General features: G+C 49.9%; 1 protein-coding gene across 1 annotated transcript in view; it reads left to right on the top strand.

Annotated features, from left to right (window-relative positions):
* Positions 1–1211: 1211 nt before the first annotated feature.
* CFAP65 (cilia and flagella associated protein 65) overlaps positions 1212–15389 on the top strand; it is a 40293-nt gene continuing 26115 nt past the window's right edge. Inside the window, exons 1-10 of the mRNA XM_055398789.2 lie at positions 1212–1432; positions 3743–3927; positions 9575–9677; positions 10193–10359; positions 10550–10749; positions 11038–11183; positions 11640–11862; positions 12269–12534; positions 12942–13142; positions 13374–13733. Coding sequence (XP_055254764.2) covers positions 1298–1432; positions 3743–3927; positions 9575–9677; positions 10193–10359; positions 10550–10749; positions 11038–11183; positions 11640–11862; positions 12269–12534; positions 12942–13142; positions 13374–13733 — 1986 coding nt within the window. The 5' untranslated portion in view covers positions 1212–1297. The remainder of the gene's footprint in view (positions 1433–3742; positions 3928–9574; positions 9678–10192; positions 10360–10549; positions 10750–11037; positions 11184–11639; positions 11863–12268; positions 12535–12941; positions 13143–13373; positions 13734–15389) is intronic.

Below are 15389 nucleotides of genomic sequence, written 5' to 3' on the forward strand. Positions count from 1 at the left end.
AGATGGAGCCGGAGCCAGTTTGGGACCCTTGTGTGTCCAAAGCAGGGCCAAGCACCCTTTTGAACATCTTTTGAAAGCTGTGGACACTCTCCCTGGAAAAGAGCACATATCCATACCCATGAAATTTGCATATATTTTGCCTATAATATTTACATATAATTTCCAGACACAACCTATCAATGGATCCCTCTGCTTTAGAGGTTGATTAGTTTATCCTTGGATTGAATCATCATTTCAGTGAAGGCTTCCTTTAAACCTGGATTAAAAGCAGAGACATTACTTTGTTAACAAAGGTCCGTCTAGTCAAGGCTATGGTCTTCCCAGTAGTTATGTATGGATGTGAGAGTTGGACTATAAAGAAAGCTGAGTGCTGAAGAATTGTTGCTTTTGAACTGTGGTGTTGGAGAAGACTCTTGAGAGTCCCTTGGACTGCAAGGAGATCCAACCAGTCCATCCTAAAGGAGATCAGTCCTGGGTGTTCATTGGAAGGACTGATGCTGAAGCTGAAACTCCAATACTTTGGCCACCTGATGCGAAGAGCTGACTCATTTGAAAAGACCTTGATGCTGGGAAAGATTGAGGGCAGGAGAAGGGAACGACAGAGGGTGAGATGGTTGGATGGCATCACCAACTCAACGGACGTGAGTTTGAGTGAACTCCAGGAGTTGGTGATGGACAGGGAGGCCTGGCATGCTGGGGTTCATGGGGTTGCAAAGAGTCGGACACGACTGAGCGACTGAACTGAACAGGTTGTGTACTGATAGAGAAAACTCAGAAGCACAAGAAGCCTTCAGTCTCATTTCCCTTTTCTTTGTCCTTTATTTCTCTTCTCAGAGGAGGCCAGCCATGTTCAGAGGCAACAAGTAGAGAGTAAAAGCCAGGTAAAAGCAATGCATATGCTTCAGTGACACTCACTGCGGACTTACCGAGAAATGCCATGTGTGGCTGTGGAGGGCAGTGCTGCATGGGCCTCATCCCCAGTTCCCTTTTCCAAATGGCCTTTCCCGAATGGTGAGCCTCTAGGCTCCCACACAAAGCCCTGGGTCTTGTATTCAGGCTCATTCCTCATGTGCCACTTCACACCTGTGGACAGAACTTGGAAGCAGGCAACTCCTCCGTGATCACAGTGCGCATCGTGAGTCTTCTCCACTGATGTTTCTTTCTCATGCCCCTCCTGTCTCCTCTCTGGTCTCTTTCCAGCTCCCGACTGGCCGGAACTCTTGGTTTAGCCAGAGAGCTTCCTTTGGACTTGTGTCCCTGGCACCCGATACTCACTGAAGCAGCCCTCAGCCTCCTCATGAGGACTAGGGACAGCGGGGACTACACCATGAACTCTGGATCGTGCCTGAGTGCCAGCACGATGGCCTTTCCCACCATCACTGGCAGCAGCATGGCCATGAGTGCCTACAGCAGCAGCAACGCCAGTGCCTTTGTGAGGACGCCTGTGGGGCCAAGCGGGGTGGATGGGCAGCAGGGGTCGGAATCTGGGAGTGCCTCTCTCTCCTGTCCCAACCCCATTACTAGACGCTATATACATGGAGCCCAGGCCAACTGGAGCGGTGGCAGCTGTGAGCATGACGGCGGCGAAAAGGAGAAGAACGTTGGGGAGATGGGAGTTTGCAGCTGATAAGAGTAGCCTGTAGTTCTCTCTTCCTTCGCAAAGCTCTTCTGATCTTGATGCCTAGGGCTTTGTATTTGTCCAGTGGGTGGATGATGTTTGTTTTTTTGCAGCTCTCAGGGTTCTCTCTGTGTGACAGCACCGGGTCAGGGTGGCTGGTGCTCGTCTAGGCAGGTAATGTAGGGGTTCAACTGCGTTTTGTGCAGTATGTGTCTGTGTCATGTGGGAGTTCTCGGGTTGCCTTAGATGTGTTGGTGGTTGCATTTGCCTCCCTGTGGACCATGGTCATCTCTCCCCTGCACCTGTGCCGTTCCAGGCCAGTTTGCACGCAGATTCTTTCACTGCCCTTCCCCACTCTGCTCTGGGCTGGCTGGAAGATGGGCGGAGGGGAGAAGCCCAGGTATGTCTTCTCCCCTCCCTGCTTTTGATGGTGTCTCGGTCGGCATCTCGCTGTGGCTCCCGTCGGCACCAGACAGTGCTCTGGGTTCTGAGAACCCCACCTCTTCCCCTAACTTGTGTACAGTGGCACCTTCTTTTTATTTTTTATTTTTTGAGTTTTTTTTTTCGTTTCACATATGACAACATACATGTTTCAATGTCATTCTCTCAAATCATCCCACGCACCTTCTTTTTAAAATTACATTCATTTGTTTATTTCTTTCTGGCTGTGCTGGGTCTTTGTTGCTGCACGTGGGCTCTCTCTAGCTGCAGTGAGCAGGGGGCTGTTCGTCGTTGTGGTGCCCGGGCTTCCCATTGCAGTGGCTTCTCTTATTGCAGAGCCCACGTTCTAGGTGCAGGGCTTAGTAGTTGAGGCACACGGGCTTAGTTGCTCCTCGGCATGTGGAATCTTCCTGGACCAGGGATCAAACCCGTGTCCCCTGCTTTGGCAGGCTGATTCTCAACCACTGGGCCACCAGGGAAGTCCCTGGTGGCAGCTTCTTGATGTTGTTAACTTTGAGGTTACTTCACTAGCCCCTGGTTGTGCATTGAATTCCTTATATTAAACACCCAGAGGGGCTTCTGTTTTTCTGGTCGGACTCTGATTGATGCATCAACTGATGTTTGTAATAAATGACCCTCTGTCACCCATGTCACCTTTCCTCTGTGGGCAGTTCAGGCCATCTGACACTCTGTATATTTTGAAACTGAGATGTAAGCTCCAAGAGAGAAAGGATTTGATGGTCTCTAGGCCTGGCACTGACCTCTGCATCATAGGTAGTGAAACACATACATTTATCCTTTTAACTACTGTGAAACACATACATTTATCCTTTGTTGTTGCTCAGCCGCTAAGTCGTGTCCCCATGGACTGCAGCACGCCAGGCCTCCCTTATATAATGAGATAAAAACAATCCTTGGTCAAAGCTAAAGGAAAAATGGCAGTGAATTTACATTCACTGCAATGAATGGTAGGAAGAGGCACCTGGTTCCTCCTCCTGCCATCTTACTGCCCCAGAAGTTTTCCATTCCACTCCCTCCTCGGATAGTTAAGGGTTAGGGATCAGCCTGTGAAAGGATTTGCTGTTACAGACAGGGAGTGTTGGTACAGTAAACCTCTAGCATCCTTAGGAGAAGTGCTTGGAGTGGCCTCAAAGCCAAGGTATGGTGTGGGTGGGCCCCAGGCAAGTTGGCTCTGCCCTTTGCTCCACCAGCTAGGTGAGGGATGGGAGAGGAAATGGTGGACTATCCCTGTGCCCTGGAGAAGTTCCAGCAAGGGACGTCTTAGAGAAGTTCTCTACAGGCTTCTGTAGAGAAGGGGTAGGATGGGGAGGATGAGGAGGAGGAGAAGGTAGCATCTGAACAGAGCACTGTCTGAGGACACACTGGGGGACAGAACAGGCCAGCTAAGGCTGCTGAGTGTGCTGGGTTAAGGGGCTGATAGAGCGGTCCAGGGAAGGCTTCAGGGGCAGTGCCTCAGGGAATCTAGTTGGAAAACCATTCCAGTGACCTCAGAAGAGGTAATATCAGACTCCAGGGCCTCCCTGCCTCTCACCTTCTGTCTCCAGACCATCCCCCACGGGGCACGGAGTGGTGTAATTCATTACCTTCTGGAGGTGGGGCAGATCTTAGCCCATTCTCTGGGTCTTTGAATTCTTCTCTCCTTTCTCCCTGCCAACCGGACAGCCTGCCAGCTCCATGGAAACTCAGTTGTGCTTCCCGAAGAAGCAGGACAAAGTGAAGAAGAGGGTCATCTGGGACATTGAGGTGGCTGAGGAGCTACAATGGAAAGGCTGGGCGTTGGGGAAGGAGATGACCAAAAACCTGGTTCTGAAAAATCTCTCCTTGAAAATCCAGAAGATAAAATACAGGTACCAGTATGAGGGATCAGAGACTAAGTCCCTGAGCCCTCAACCCCCCAAAGCAGCCACTTTAAAAAATAAGTCATACCAAACCAAGAGTGTATAGAACACGTATAGTTTGAACAGTTGTTGAAAGTGGAACCCATGTGACCAGGTTAATTAATGGAGTGATAACAGTATCTGAAGCTCACCTTCTCTCATCATGTGTCCCCCCAGCATTGGAACACCTTCCCTACTGGTAAAGGTAACCACTGTTTTGACTTTCATGGTAATGATTTTCCGGTTTTTCTCAAAAGGGTTTGCCACTTATGTTTGCATCCCTAAATGATATAGTTTACCTTCTTATGAACTTTATGTAAGTGGGATAACAAGATATACTTTTGTTGTTGTTCAGTTACTAAGTCATGTCTGATTCTTTGCAACCCCATGGACTGCAGCATGCCAGGCTTCCCTGTACTTCACTATCTCACAAATGCTCAAACTCATGTCCATTGAGTTGATGATGCCTTCCAACCACCTCATTCTCTGTCACCCCCTTCTCCTCCTGTCTTCAATCTTTCCCACTATCAGGGTCTTTTCCAGTGAATCAGCTCTTCACATGTGGTCAAAGTGTTGGAGTTTCAGCTTTAACATCAGTCCTTCCAATGAATATTCAGGATTGAGTTCCTTTAGGATTAACTGGTTTGATCTCCTTGCTCTCCAAGGGGTTCTCAAGAGTCTTCTCCAGCACCACAATTCAGAAGCATCAGTTCTTCAGCGCTCAGCCTTCTTTATGGTTCAACTCTCACATCCATGCATGACTACTGGACAATCCATGGCTTTGACTATAGGGAGCTTTGTTGGCAAAGTGATATCTCTGCTTTTTAATATGCTGTCTAGGTTGGTCATAGCTCAGTTATGTTCCTAAGACTCATCCACATGCATGCATAGTTTATCCTTTTTCATCACAGAGTAATAGTTCAATGTATGCTTCTGTGTGTTCGTGCATTCTTCTGCTGAAGGACATTTTGGTTGTTTCAAGTTTGAGACTGTTATCAGCATTGTTCAGCTATTGCACAAGTTCAAGTTTTTCTAGGTAGATACAAAGGAATAGAACTACTGTGACTTAAAACATGTACACGTTTGCTTCTTACAGATGTTTGTACGTGTTTGCCAAACTCGTTTCCAAAGTACTTATATCCATTTATATTCCCACCAGCCACATATGAGTATCCCCATTCCTCTTTATCTTAACCAACAATTGATATTGTTTAGACTTAAATTTTTTGCCAATAATGCTAATTTGTTGTAGGTTTAATTTGCATTTCTCTGATTACTATTACAATTAAGTGTTTTTTCCTGTGTTATTGGCCATTTCATTTGTGAAATTCCTGTTTAAGTCTGTGCCCATTTTTCTGTTAGATTATCTTTTTTCATTTTTCAAAAAGAATTAAAATGTAGCTGATTTGCAATATCATATTAATTTCATCTGTATAGCATAATGATTCAGTACTTTTATAGATTATACTCCCTTAAAAGTTATTACAAGATAATGGCTATAATTTCCTGTGCTATGCAGGATATCCTTGTTGCCTAACTATTTTATTATTTTAAGTTTCGGTTTATTTATTTATTCTATTTTCGGCTGTGCTGGGTCTTTGTTGCTTTGCGTGGGCTTTCTCTGGTTGTGTCGGGCGGGGTCCGCTCTTCGTTGCAGTGCTCGGGATTCTCACTGCAGTGGCTTCGCTTGCTGTGGAGCACAGGCTGTAGGCACATGGGCTCAGTACTTGCGTCTCGAGGATTCTAGAGTGCGGACTCAGTAGTTGTGGCACAAGGGCGTAGTTGCTCCTCGGCCTGTGGAATCTTTCCAGAGCAGGGATGGAACCTGTGTCCCCGCATTGGCAGGCGGATTCTTATCCAGTGTGTCACAGGGAAGTCCTGCTTATCTATTTTAAATTTGGTAGTTTTTCTTAACCCCATACTCCTATCTTGATCTTGCCCCTTCCCACTTCCCTCTCCCCACTGGTAACAGCTACTTTGTTTTCTGTATCTTTGAGTCTGTTTCTGCTTTGCTATAAACATTGGTTTGTTTTACTTTTCAGATTTCACATACAAGTGATATCATGTAGTATTTGTCTTTGTCTGACTTCACTAATCATAATATTCTCTAGGTCCACCCATGTTGCTGGATTTCATTATTTTTTGTGGCTGGGTAATATTCCGTTGTGAGTGTGTGTGTGTGTGTGTGTGTATGCCACATCTTCTTGACCCATTTGTCTGCTGATGGTCACTTGGGATGCTCCAGTATCTTGGCTATTGTAAATAGTGCTGCTATGAACATTGGGGTACATGTATCTTTTCCAATTAGTATTTTTCTTTTTTTCTGGACATATGCAGAGGAGTGGAATCACTAGATCATATGGTAGTCCTATTTTTAGTTTTTTTGGAACCTCCATCTGTTTTCCAGGATGGCAGACCAATTAACATTCCCACCAATAGTATACCAGGGTCTCCTTTTCTCCACACCCTCGCTAACATTTGTTATTTGTAGCCTTCTTGATAATAGTGCAAGGTGATATCTTGTTGTTGTGATTTGCATTTCTCTAATAATTAGCAATGTTGAGCATCTTTTCATGTACCTGTTACCTATCTTTACATGTTCTTTGTAGATTGTCTTTTTTTAATAGATGTTCTTATTGAAGATACTAATTCTTTGTCAGTTATGTGTTGTGAATATCTTCTCCCACCTTGTGGTTTGTCTTTTCTTTTATCATGTATTTTGCAGAAAAGGCATTCTTAATTTCAAAGGAATCGAATGTACCAATATATTTTCTTTTATGGTTGATATTTGCAAGTTCTTCTCTACCCTTATGTAGTTCATGAAGATTTTCTCCTTTAGTATCTTCTAAAGACATTATAATTTTGCCTTTCATATTTGCCTTTCATCTACATGGAATTGATTTTTGTGAATGGTTTGAAGTAGGGATCCAATGACTTTTTTCCCCCTCAAATCAATATCCAGTTGTCCCAGCACCATTTATTGAAAATTTTATACTTTGCCTTATTATCTCCCTACCACTGATGTTTATCAAGTGTCCATACATGTAGGAACCATTTCTGAACCCTGTTTTGTTCCCTTGCTCTATTTGTCTCTCCCTGGGCCAATAAACATCACCCTGAATTGATTATTAAAGCTTATAATAAGTCTTGATTATCTTGTAATGTAAGTCCTCCAACTTCATTCTTACTCAAGATTGCCTTGGCTCTCATTGGACCTTTTACCTTTCATAAATATCTTCAAATCAACTTAAATACATACACGTAGATAACTTTTTAAGATTTTGTTTAGGATTTAGTTGAACATATAGATCAATTTAGGTTTTCCAGGTGGCTCAGTGGGGTAAAGAGTCCGCCTGCAATGCAGGAGACACAAGAGACACGGGTTTGATTCCTGGGTTGGGAAGATCCCCTGGAGGAGGGCATTGGCGACCCACTCCAGTATTCTTGCCTGGAGAATCCCATGGACAAGAGGAGCCTACAGTCTATAGGGTTGAAGAGTTGGGCATGGCTAAAGTGACTGAGCACACCGGCATACATGCAAAGATCAATTTGGGGAGAATTGACATCATTACAAATTGAGTCTTTCATGAACATGGTGCCTGTTTATATTTCTTTAGGTCTTCTTTCATGTCTTTCAGTAAAATGTAAAATTTTCTCCATAGATGTCTTACACATCTTTAGTTAGGTTTATCCCTAAGTGTTTTAGATTTTTAATGATGCTGAGTATGATATCTTTTAAAGTTGTTTTATTTTTCTGCTTGTTGCTGGTTTTTTAGAAAGTCATTTTTTAAAAATATAGATGTTTTGTCCACACCCTTGTGCCCAGCAACCTTGGCAAACTCTCTCATTAATTCTAATGATGTGTTTGTCAATTCTGCTTTCCATGTACATGTTCATATCTTAAATGAAAATGGCGTTTTTCCTCTTCCTTTTCAATCCTATATCTTTTCTTTCTCTGTCTTTCCTTCCTGCACTATTGTAAAGGAAAGTGCTGAACAGAAGTGGTTGTAGAGGCATCCTTGTTTTGCTCCTGATTGCAGTGTGAAAGATTCCAGTCTTTCACTATTAATTTGCATGTTTCCTGTAGTTGTTTTTTTTTTCTTCTTTTTTTAGACTTTATCAGGTTAAGGAAGTTCCCTTCTATTCCTAGGTTGCTGAGTGTTTTTGTCATACACATATGTTGAAGTTTATTTAATGTTTTTCTTCATTGAGATGGTCATTTGTTTTTTTCTCTCTTAATTTGTCAGTACAGTGAATTACATTAAATGATTTTTAACTTTTAATTTTCTTTTTTTGGCTGCACCACAGGGCATGTGGGATCCAACCTGTACCCCCTGCAGTGGAAATTTGGAGTCTTAACCACTGAACACACAGAGAAATCCCCTGATTTTTAAAAAAAGTTAATAAATTATTTTTTGGCTGTGCTGGGTCTCTGTTGCTGCACATGCACTTTCTGAGAGGGGGGCTTCTCGTGTTGCAGTATGCAGGCTCTAGGGCGCAGAGGATTCAGTAATTGTGGCCCACAGTCCTAGTTACCCCGAGGCATGTGGAATCTTCCCAAACCAGGGATTGAACCCATGTCCCCTGCATTGGCAGGAGGATTCCCAACCACTGGATCATCAGGAAAATCCATCCCCACACTTTTTTTTAAAATGTTAAACCAATGGTGTATTCCTAGAATAAGCCCAGCTTGTTCATGATTGAGTGTTCTTTCTATACTCATTGCTAAATTGTTTTCGCCAATATTTTGTTTATGGCTGGTACTGGCCTGTAATTTTCCTTTCTTCTCATAACTGTCATATTTTGATAACAACATTATGATAGACTCACAGAGTATTTTGGGGAGGGTTTCCTTGTTTTCTGTTGTTGGGAAGACAAGGCTAGAATTATCAAGTGCTCCATACTACTTGCTGCGAAGCCATCTGGCCTGGTCTTTTCTTTGTGGGATGATTCTTTGACTATTTATTCAATTTTTTGGATAATTTTAGGTTAGGGTGGCCACAAAATGTATAATTCTTGAGTCACTTTTGGTCAATTATACATTCCTAGAAATGTGTTTATTTTATCTGAACTTACTGGTATAGAGTTTTTGGCAGTATTATCTTTTTTTCTTCTTTTTTTTTAGTAATTTTGTTTATTTATTTGTTCACTTTTGGCTGTGCTGGGTCTTTGTTGCTGCGTGGGCTTTTCTCCAGTTGCGGCGAGCAGGCGTCACCCTCTAGCTGTGGTGCGCGGGCTTCCCCTCACAGCGGCCTCTCTCGCTGCAGAGCGTGGGCTCAGCGGTTGTGGCACACGTCCTGAGTTGCCCCACAGCATGTGGGATCTCCCAGGCCAGAGCTGGAGCCCGCGTCCCCTGCATTGGCAGGTGGATCCTTAACCACTGGACTACCAGGGAAGTCCGCTCCTGTATCTTTCCCTTCAGCGCTCTGACATCCTGGAGTGAAAGTTTGAGCTAAAAATGGTGGCATGTGAGAGACAGTTCCTATGGGTGCATAACCCCTGTGTGTCCCCTTCCATAGTCCCACAAGCTGCTTAGCTTGCCAGGGTCTCCCCTAATCTTTCTGACTCTTCTAGTTTTCTGATCCCGAAATGTTTATTCCTTGGCTCCCTCCCACAGGCCCCCGAAGACCAAGTTCTTCTTCACTGTCGTGCCCCAGCCCATCTTCCTGAGCCCAGGCCTAACCCTCTCACTCCCCATCATCTTCCGCCCTCTGGAGAAGGTAAGGCCTGCCATGGCGAGTGGAGGACAGGGAGGGACAGGGGCACAGTGGCCTCGGAGCAGGGGGCCAGGGCAGAGCAGTGAGGAGCCCCCTCAACCCAACCACCACACCCACATCCACACCCACATCCTACCACTTGGAGCCAAAGCTCATGAGATAGAAGGGGCTTCCAGTTGGATGTGTGGGGTGGGGAGGGTGGGGCAGCGGGGAAAGCTGTGCGACTCTTTGGCCATCGGAAAGCCCTGTATTCCTTGGCTTCTTCCTGCTCTCAAAATATTCTCCCAAAACTTTGTCCTGCACAAAAGAGGCCCCATATCTCTGAGACCAAGATGGTGCTAACTAGCTCAAGTAACTGACCTTGTCTTCAGAGTCTGAGATGGAGGAGGGCTGTGGCCCAGCCCAGCCCTCCACGGTTATGTTGGGGGGATGGCCAGGGCCAGGGTGAGGTGGGTGTCACCTGGGTGCCACTGATCAGTCAGTGCCTCTGCCTCTCCCCCGACCCCCACACACCGCAGAAGGAGTACGTGGACCAGCTGTGGCTTGAGAAAGCAGAGGGGATGTTCTGTGTGGGCCTGAGAGCCACCCTGCCCTGCCACAATCTGGTCTGCCCGCCATCCCTGCAGATGCCCATGTGTGCCATGGGGGACATGGCTGAAGCCTGGTTCTGCCTGGAAAATGTGGGGTGAGGGCAGAGGCTGAGGCTTGGAGGTGGGAAGCGCAACAACTGGGAGCAGGAGAGACCGGCATGTGGGGTGTGGCATGGAGTGAGGGAGTCAAGGGGGCATCTCTACCTTTCTAAAGCAGGGGCGGTGGTCAGAGTGGGCAAAGTGACTCTGATCCGCATCCCCCCGCCCCGCATGCCCCACCCCCAGGGACCTGCCCTCCTCCTTCACCTGGGAGTCCCCCAGCCCATTCCAGATGCTGCCGACCACGGGGCTACTGGAACCAGGCCAGGCCTGCCGGATCAAGGTGACTTTCCAGCCCCCAATGGCTGTCATCTATGAAGCTCAGGCCACGTGCTGGTACGGGGAGGGCAGCAAGCAGAAGAGAGGCATCCAGCTGCAGGCTGTGGGTAAGGCCCAACCTCTCACCTGTCCCCAGAGAGCCCCACAGCACTTACCTGGGAAACAAAGCCTCCAGTGTGCTTCCCCCCACCCCCACTCTGGCCTGGCCCCCAAGGGACCTCCATCAGCCTCCTGCCCTTCGCCGAGCCCCACAGGCTTTGTCATCTCTTTGTTTCCCTTGGTGCCGCAGACCAGTGTTTCCCTGGGGACCCGTGTCTTCCTTGAAGGGGCTATTCAGTGTGGGGCCACAGAGGCCTTGGTGGGTTTCTCCCCAAGGCTGTCCACTCTCTGCCCAGCCAAATGCGCCCAGCTGCTGGTGAGCATAAAGCAGAGGCGCCCAGAGGACCAGGATGCCGAGGGCTTCCAGAAAGTGCTGCACTTTGGCTCTGTTGCCGTGGGCTGCACCGCCGAGAGGCAGATCAAGCTGTATAACCCATCGGTAGTACGTGTCCTGTGCGCGTAGGGGAAGTGGGGGCAGGGCTCAGGGACCACAAGCCTGGGTGCACCTAATACCCACCCCCTGTGCAGAATGTTGCAAGCCTTGCATACCTATGTCTGTTGATACACTCATGTCAGCAGGGGTCCCCCCATCATCTCAGCTGGGGGCTGGGCTGGACTATCCCTTGACCTCCCCCCAGAACAACCCCAAGAGCAGCCCTCAGGTATCCTGATGCCAGGACCACTGCTAGCCTTCGTGGTACCTTTGGGACAAGGCAGAGGTACCCTCTCTGGGCAGTCCCAGTGCAGGGCACACGGCTCAGTCCCTCCCCTCCTCTGGGCCGAGGCAGCCTTGCTCCACAATCAAGCTGATGACTGAGACAGAGGCAGGGCTTCAGCTGGGCACCTTGGTGATGACCGACCACCCCACCCTGTAACCGGACCCTTCCTGGCCCCACAGGTGAGCGCCCCCTTCAGGATCGAAGTGGCCCCAGACATGCTGGTCAAAGACCAGGCCTTCTCGTGCCCCACGGCCCATGGCGTTGTGCCCCCTGGAGGGAAGAAATTTGTGTCGGTGTTCTTCCACCCTGAGACCTTGGACGTCAGGACCATGGACTACTTGTCCATTGTGCCCTCTGGCTGTGCCTCCCAGATCTTGCTCAAAGTCGTTGGTTTCTGTAGAGGTACTAGCATTCCCAGGTCACTGCACTGCCTCCAGAGACAGGAGCCCCTCCCTGCTTACCACTGACAAGCGTCTGCTCCTAGATGCCCGGGGCCTCCTTCCCCTCAGCCTGGGTGTCTGCTGCCCCCTGGTGGGCTCAGCTAGGACTCAGTTAAGGTCACCTGGAGGTACTGTTCCCATACTCACCCCCCCAACTCCCCTCCTCCCAACACCCGCCCCCCCACCGCCACCCCTCTGCTACCCGACCTGGCAGTCTGCGCAGGCCACTGGGGGGGCCAAGCCTTTCCAGGCCAATCTTCTGTCTCCAGGCAGCACCACCTCCCATCAGTGGGACCCTTGGAGACCCACCCAGGGAGCCAGGCCCACTCACAGCGACCTCCCTCCCCCCACCCGCCTCCTCCACTCAGGTCCTGAGCTGTCGCTGCAGCGCCACTGTGTGGACTTCAGCTGGGTCAGCCTCGGGACCCGCTCAGAGCAGTCCCTGTGGATGGAGAACAAGTCGGACTGTACGGCCTACTTCCACTTTGACATCGACTGTCAGGAGAGCGTCTTCAGCATCAGACCTGCCTTTGGGACCCTGGTGGGCAAGGCCCGCGTGACCCTGTACTGTGTCTTCCAGCCCACTCAACCCATCATCTACTGCCGGCGGGTGGCCTGTCTCATCCACCACCAGGTGAGCTGTCGGGGAGGGGCCAGGAGGGGCTCCCCTAGGAGCTGGAGAGGCCAATCCGAGGCCCAGACATGAGGACAGGGCTCAGTGCTCAGTCACCTGTATTCTGGAACTTGCAGGACTTTCTCCCGCAGGGCCCCCAGCCTGGCTTTTGGAGCCAGAGCTTGGCTAGGGGCATGCGGAGGCTCGCTGCGAGCCAGGTGGGCAGGCCAGTCTTGCCCTCACTGCTGCCAGCCCGGGACTTCGGCCCTCACCCCACGTAGCACATGCAGGGCAGAGAGCCTTGAGGTGACAACCCCCACCCGGGCCCCTGGACCAGGTGGCACACACTGTGCCCTGACGAAGCCGGTCTCTGGCCAGGGTGGCGAGAGGAGGCTGAAATCTAGCCTCACACAGACAAAATGTCATAGGACCCACTGTTCCTGGACCTGATTGGGACATGCCACTCGGAGAGCACTAAGCCAGCCATCCTCCGGCCTCAGCACCTCACATGGCACCGCACGCACCTGGCACGGGGCCTGACGCTCTACCCGCCCGACATCCTGGGCACCATGCTGAGGGAGAGGAAGCTGGAGCAGGATACGAACGGTGCCCTGATGATCCCCATCGAGGTTCGATGTGTCCCTCTGGGACCCTGGGGGACCGTCCACCCTCCCAGGTTCACACACCCACCTTCGCTAGCAATTCTTGGGCAGTCCGCGCTCCGCAGCGCCGTGAGCATCGTTCGTAGTCCAGGGGTGTGACATGTGCAGAGCTCTTGTAGCCTTTTCCAGAAAGGAGCACAGAGATGAGGGGCAGCGGCTGGAGAACTGGCCCCCACCCACCCATCTCTCCCCACACAGGACTCGGAGGACATACCGGCCCCACAGTATCCCCTCATCCCCCCAATGACTGAGTACTTCTTCGATGGCACCAATGATGTGGCCATCTTTCCCCCGCCCATCAGCATTGAGCCCATCGAGGTGGATTTCGGTGCCTGCCCCAGGCCCAAGGACCCCAGCCCCGTCCCCCTGTGCCTGATGAACCACACCAACGGCAAGATCACTGTGGCCTGGACACGCAGGGCTGACTGCCCCTTCTGGGTGACCCCAGATACCTGCGATGTGCCCCCTCTCAAATCCACAGCCCTGCGCCTGCACTTCCAGCCACCTCACCCTAACGGCCTGTACGCAGTGGAGCTTGAAGCCTTCGCTGTCTATAAGGTGTGTGTGGGCAGACAGGACAGGGGAAGGTGGATTCTCTGCCCTGGAGGCTGAACGGCAGGGTGTGGGGTCGGAGGGGAGGGTGGGGTGAGGTAGGACCCGTCCTCTCTGTGCCGGGCTCTGCTCCCTCCTTTCCTTGTCTCCTTGGTGGTCTATCTTTCTCCCAGGCTCATGGCCTGCCTTGGCTGAGGGGCTTCTTGGCCCAGCTGATTATGTCTCCCTCACGTGTGCCTACCACCCTCTCTGGAGGGAGAGATCAGTGGGGCTCAAGCCCTTTGGAAAATTCTGGCACACGTAGTTCCCTGGGCCTCCTGGCTGGGGGGCTCCTGACCTCTCGCTTGTCCTTGAGGTAGAAAGTGGTCCTTCTGGAAGAGCCGAGGGCAGGAACTAGGTCCTGGCGGGGACAGAGCCTGGGGCACCCGGTAATTACATGCATGTAGGAAGGCAATGGCAAGCCACTCCGGTACTATTGCCTAGAAAATCCCATGGATGGAGGAGCCTGGTTGGCTGTAGTCTGTGGGGTCGCTAAGGGTCGGACATGACTGAGCGACTTCACTTTCACTTTTCACTTTCACACATTGGAGAAGGAAATGGCAACCCACTCCAGTGTTCTTGCCTGGAGAATCCCAGGGACGGGGGAGCCTGGTGGGCTGCCGTCTATGGGGTCACACAGAGTTGGACACGACTGAAGTGACTTAGCAGCAGTAGCAGCAGGAAGGGGTTTCTCATCCATCTTCCCTTGACCAGGTGGTCAGTCCAGCCTCTCAGCCTCAGACGTGTCACTCCCTTCTCATTTCCAGGCCATCCTCCCCTTTCCCTCCTTCTCTGCTCTGCCCACCTTGCTGCTCTCGCCCAGTGGTCGGGTGCTGGGGCTCAGGGAAGAGCAGAGCTGTGCAGTCCAGATCAGAGTCCCTTACCAGCTCTGTGACCTTGGGCTCTTCCCTTACGGTACAGACCCCTGAGCTGTCTTTTCATCTATAAACTTGGGAGCATATCCAAACTTTTGAGAAGTTTTTCCAAAGCTGAGTCTTTAGTTGCCTCTGTTGTAATATCTTGGCTGTGCAGGAACTCGGAAGTTTGTAGGAATGACGCTGTGGACATCTGGCTTGGCTGAGCACATCAGACTTTTAGGCTACAGGTTGAAGTCCTAAGCTGTCCGATATGCCAACCACCAGCCACGTGTGGCCACTGAGTACTTGAACTGTGTCTAGTCCAAACCGACACGCTGTAAAGGGAAGAGACACTGATTTCTGGGACTTAGCACAAAAAGTATGCAAAATGCCTCCTGCCTCATATATATGCACCATATATGGTGATGCCATCATGTGCACGCATGCGTGCTCAGTCACTTCAGTCGTGTCTGACGTTTTCTGACCCCATGGACTGTAGTCCACCAGGCTCCTCTCTCCATGGGATTCTCCAGGCGAGAATACTGGTGGGTTGCCATGCTCTCCTCCAGGGGATCTTCCCGACCCGAGAATTGAACTCACATCCGCCTGCTTCTCCTGCATTGCAGGTGGATGCTTTACACACTGAGCCACCTGGGAAGCCCAATGCCACCATCTATATGCATCATATACATATATATATGTATATGTATGATGGCATCACCAATGCAGTGAACTTGGGCAAACTTTGGGAGATGGTGAGGGACAG

Source organism: Moschus berezovskii, chromosome 2, assembly GCF_049115385.1.
Source record: "Moschus berezovskii isolate FMDL1 chromosome 2, NW_MosBer_1.0, whole genome shotgun sequence".
NCBI lineage: Eukaryota > Metazoa > Chordata > Mammalia > Artiodactyla > Moschidae > Moschus > Moschus berezovskii.